General features: G+C 44.2%; 1 protein-coding gene across 15 annotated transcripts in view; it reads left to right on the forward strand.

Annotated features, from left to right (window-relative positions):
- LOC107267421 (protein eva-1 homolog C) overlaps positions 1–5,256 on the forward strand; it is a 106,365-nt gene that overhangs the window by 91,124 nt on the left and 9,985 nt on the right. For 13 of the 15 annotated variants that reach the window (XM_015739119.2, XM_015739120.2, XM_015739122.2 and 10 more), the window contains one exon: positions 2,382–2,603. The exons of the other annotated variants lie outside the window; for them this stretch is intronic. In XM_015739119.2, coding sequence (XP_015594605.1) covers positions 2,382–2,603 — 222 coding nt within the window. The remainder of the gene's footprint in view (positions 1–2,381; positions 2,604–5,256) is intronic. 15 annotated transcript variants of the gene reach the window in all.

The raw sequence follows: 5,256 nt of genomic DNA on the forward strand, positions 1-5,256 counted from the left end.
TCGTTAAAAAAAAAAAAAAAAAAAAAAAATCTAATTACATTTGAGGAATGAGTTTTTTTTTGGACCTTTTTTTTATAGAATTTTTTTTATTTTTTCCGATTGTCAATTCTCGTAGATGCTGCACCGTGCTGGCAGCGTGCCCGACTTCCGTTTGCATTCGTCATAAGGCCGGACGGGTATGCAAGCCTGTTTTATTTTTCGAAGATGCTTTGATTGCTCGTCGACGAATCAGCTGCTGGATATTTTTTAAATTTCTTCGCTGCCAGGGAAATAACTGTTCGTTCGATCGAACGCCGATCCCCGTGTGGAATTCGCAAATCAGGTGCCGGTTCGGAATTTCAGGCGTCGACTAACCGGTAAATCGGAGAAATTGCAAAACCGGAAGTACAGCTTTTTTTATTTTTTTTTGCAGTAGAAAATACGTATGTAAAATTTATTTACACGAGAATTCAATATTTCAGCATTTCATTCCATTAACGAATTTCCCATAACTTCCACTGACCGAAATTTGAAAAAATAAATACTACGCGCGAGCTACGTAAATCTTCGGAGGAACATCGATTCTAATTAATGTATAAAAAATTTGAAAAAAAAAAAAGAATCCTGCAGCATGATAATCAACCGACTAAAAAGTGGGCTACTCAAAAATGTTCTCAAGATTTTACCAGCAACGAATTTAGAAGGGGGAACAACAATGGTATTACGTAAATGCGAGCTGACATTTGCAAGTTAAAGCCAAGGACCTTGGGGGGAAACTCCTTTTACGGGTTTGAAAGAGGGTTACTCGGAGGGGATGGAAGTAAACCTCTTTCTGTTTCTTAAACGCCTTTTCCACGCCTCGCGGGGTTCGCCATTGGAATCAATAAGAAAGTCAAACGATCTTATTATATTACTTGCAGTCGTCAACCACGAATTAAAATTTAAATCATTCGTCTCCTTCGGAATTACATTAACGATCCTTCGTGGAGCAGCATTCTCAAAATTTACCAACGAAAAGTCAAAAGTACAGCCTACGGATGTAAATAGGACAAAATACGATCAAGTTTCAAGAACAGTGCACGCGGATCTAGATCTAAAGAGATCCAACGATAATAACCAATCGGTATCTACTAAATCCCGTGCTGATAGCGAATGAATGCGAATAAAAAAAAAAAATCCACGTCATCCGTTGCCTCGAAAAATAAGTAAATTTCCATGGCGTTCCGTTTTTTCCGCATATCCGCATTTCCAATTAAAAGAAACTATAAGTCCATTTTTTGTTCAACGTTCGTACATAAAATCCAGCGAGTTAGGTAATTCTTCTTGCAAACCCACAAACCTGCATTCCGTAGCTGCATTCGTAAATTCGTTTTTGGCGAGATAGCAGCGGCCAGCGTTGCCTTGAAAATTTCGGTACGTATCGCTCGATCGGTTTGGTTTCACGTTATTTCGTTACTTTATTAAAGAAATATATTTTTCAATAAAAAAGTAAATATACATATTGACCCAACGTGCTTCGTTCACCGGGACTGGATCACTCGCGCCTCATATTCCTTTTTCACTCTTTTCTTCCTACCCGCTGCTCAGTCTGTTCTGCACTCTGGCCTCTTTTCGTAAAAGGAACTTTGCCCGCTGGCTGCCTACTCTCGCCGTGCCAAAGCCATAATTGAGCTTTTGATGCTCGCTCTAATTTGTTCGGGATTCTGTACCACGTAGGTTAGCACGTAGAGGCTTCGGCATTTCTGGGCTTTTGTTAGCTGCTGTACTAACGCGAGATACCACGTTGCATATTATCCAATGAATGCGATAATGTACCTCGAGAATAACGTGTGTTCCCTCCCACCTGCAAAGCTTACCGCGGGTCTTGCTCCTTCCAGTAAGTCTCCGCCTGAATCTTGCCAAAGGGGCGAACACATATTCTCGTAATACCCCGTTGTATCAAGTATGGGAAATTGCTGTTAAATTACAATCATTAACTGAGATACCGTAACTCCCCGAATTGCTGGATAAATCGAACAAACTCGTTCGGTAATTGGACCGAGGATGCTTTCCGATTGCTTATTCACGTGTCTGCGAGTTCTGCGTCCACAGCAGTTGCAAGTGGCCAAATATTCTTTAATTATTCGGACTGTGTGAGTAGCCGACTAAAAATTACGACATTGACGTAATGAATATATCGTAAGGGAGATTTGAGGTGAACATTGACATAACCTCGATCCCATGTGCTCTGGCAACACGTGGGTATGTCAATAGTAATAATAAAGTAAAGTCGCTGCTGGTAGGTAGGCTGGAAAAACTTTTGTTAAAAATAAAACCAAAAAGTACAGTCACTACCCAAATAAGTTATTTTTAAGTCCGCTCCACGCTTACGCCCTACGTCTGAGCGCTCTTTGCCCTGTCAGTTCCCAGCGAAGTTCTGCGCGAGCAGTACAAAGGTCCGTTGGAACCCGACGAGCTGGACGTGGTCGACGAGTTTGAGGAGGGATTCGACAGGACGGACTTCCGGGCCGAATTCAGTCCGAGTCCCAACCTCGAGGGGCCTCAGCCCCAGCCGCGGGACAACGCCTCCAGGAGTAGTCCCACAGTCAGTTCCTCACCGCCGAAAGCCAGAACGAATAACGATGGTGAGTATAGAAGTCAACTTACCGATTTATCACTCTTTTTCCTCTCACTCTGTCTCTCTCTTACTTCACGTACCGGCTTTACTTATGGGTACTGTTGCTCACTTTATTACCCGTTAAAGTACGTGCCGCTCGATCTGCACTGACACAGTTGACTATCACAGCGTCACATAAATCGAAAACTCGGAAAAGAATCATAAAACGGGAACGACCAACGGCCCCCAGCCCCTTCTCCCCGTACCCCCGCCCCTTTCAAATATTTTACAAAAGCTTTGAATATACATGTACTTATGTATTTTCCAAAAGTTAAACGTTCACCCCCTACCCCGGACCACCTACCGAAACCAACAAGCCAGACCAACCTCGGGCTCCATTTTGCCCGGCCGCACTGACAGCCAACCCGACGATTACAGAGTCCAAAATGTGGCGACGTGTCGTCGCGTTTTGATATTAGTTTCCAATAGCGTAGAGACCAGGAACCAATCGTGTAGTCGGTCGACCAGCAGCAGCAGCAGCAGCTACAGTCTGCTCCCTTCTATCCCGTCTACCCAGTTCAGCCAGTTCAGCCTCGTCCAGTCGTCGATGCTCGAGCAGCAACATCAGCTGCCGGAAGAAGGACCGGCGGTCGATTTGATCTTCGCTAATAATTTTCAATATCTCGAAATAATTGTCGATCGAGCATATCGATAGGTCTTAATGAAGTTTGAATATTGGTTTATGGTCGATGCCATCGAACGGCCATTCGTCAATGCGATAGCCCAGCGGACTTCAGTCTCTCCCGACACTTCCCTCTCTCATTCTCATAGGCGCTTTGATGTTTGATTGGCTATTAACGCTGATTGCGTAACATCGCGCATCGACCATTGCCAATATAATTGCATGAAAATTCGTGAACCCGCGACAAGAATATTGGTCACTGTCAATATTTAGCCCAAGTGCTCCTTGTTGAGGCTGGGACGCGGAATCCCACTTCGTTATCAGCCGTGTAATCAATGAAGCAATTGGAATCTTGGCTCGGATTTGCGAAACGTTGAAATTCGCGAGTCAAGTAGCCGGGAGGAAGGTTTCGTATGGCGCGTAAGGCTGCTGCTCGAACAGCTCGCGAATAGGAATTTCTGGTTAACCAGGATTTCCGGAAGTTTGCCAGCTTTCGAACGGCGGGGCTTTGGTTTCCGTTTCCGGTACTGTCAAATAGGGCCGGAGCTCTAATGAATTCGTTGCGGGTCCAAGGCGGTGGTGCAGCGCGCGTAATAGGATATCCATCGGGTTGGAGAGAGTCGGACGTTAATGGACTCTTTGGGGGAATTAAATGATCCCATACTACTATCCCATGCTACTTTAATAGGAGCGAAGTTTATTTTACTTTAATAATAGGAGAGACGCCAGGAGGATTTGGGCTTAAAGGACTCTTCTCTTTATACCAGTGAAATGATGGGTTGGCATATAGCAGCGGAGCTCAACGCGGCTGCGTTATTGCAGTTATTAACGGACCGAGTTAGGACACGAGTTGAATGGGCGAATTGCTCGTAAAGTTTGCCCATTCTTTTGTGTCCAAATGAAAAGTTCATTCGGAATGGAGCAATTGAGTCGCCGAGATTTCGGAGCCGTTGTGAGATATGGGGCAGGCAGGGGTGCAAAAGATATTGATACCTTATTTTTTCTACCTTGCCTTTGGGTTTTAGGCTCGGAGTCTGGGTTAATCGCGCGTTCGTGTGTTCGGCCAGGTTATGGAAACGAGCCTTGAGATTCCGTTGGTAAATTTATTCGTTTAAAAGGAACCGAGGAAAGTCTTGAGTCAGAGGATTAAGTCAACTAACCGATAGGGGATGGTCGTCGCTATGGTTCCGGAAAGTTTTCCTTTATTTACGAGCAAATGGATTTAATCAAAACGAAGAGCTAATTAAATGTAATGGTTGCTACGGAGAAGAACGGTTACTGCTATTCTCGATATGAGATTCCCGGATATTCCAACTTTGAGTTTCGTGCCGTTTCTTCGATATATTTATATAGCTATATATAGAAGTCTATAGATATGTCCTTTCGTACCATTAACGACGAATTTCTATAAAGTCCCCCAATCGCCCTTCTCACTCGTCTTTCTTCTCTCCTCGTCCGATCATAATTTTTCGGTTTCTCCCAAACCCATAAAGGACGCCAGAAACCGAACTTTCCTTCTGCACTTCGAAAGTCCTCTGCGCTTCCGCCCACCACGCCCACCCGGCACGGATTGATCTCCAAAGGGAAGCATTAAGTCGAAGCGGCGACTTGGCTCGGTTTCGAAAACAATAGTTGTCTCAAATAAATATCTACAGAGAACGTCCATACTTTGTAAATGCTTTACAGCACTGCAGCGCCACTACCGCCTCTTTCATTTCCCGCTGTTTCCACTGACGCGAAAACATAAAATTTCGAAATATTCCAAATTCACACGAAGACTTTCCACTCCTCGGATCGTCACGGAGATAGACGTATTGGGGAGGAGTTGGTTATTTAAAAAACACCCGTAACACTTAAATTTCTTCCCACGGAACTTTCAGTCTCTCATAAAATTGCGAGAAAACTTATGACTCGTTAGGTACGATTCAGAGGATCCTGAGAATCGGCGAAAATTTCGAATGGTGGTAAAAAAACGAAGAAGCGGTATAGGGGTTGGTGG

This window comes from Cephus cinctus, unplaced genomic scaffold, assembly GCF_000341935.2.
Source record: "Cephus cinctus unplaced genomic scaffold, Ccin1 Ccin1_scaffold0401, whole genome shotgun sequence".
NCBI lineage: Eukaryota > Metazoa > Arthropoda > Insecta > Hymenoptera > Cephidae > Cephus > Cephus cinctus.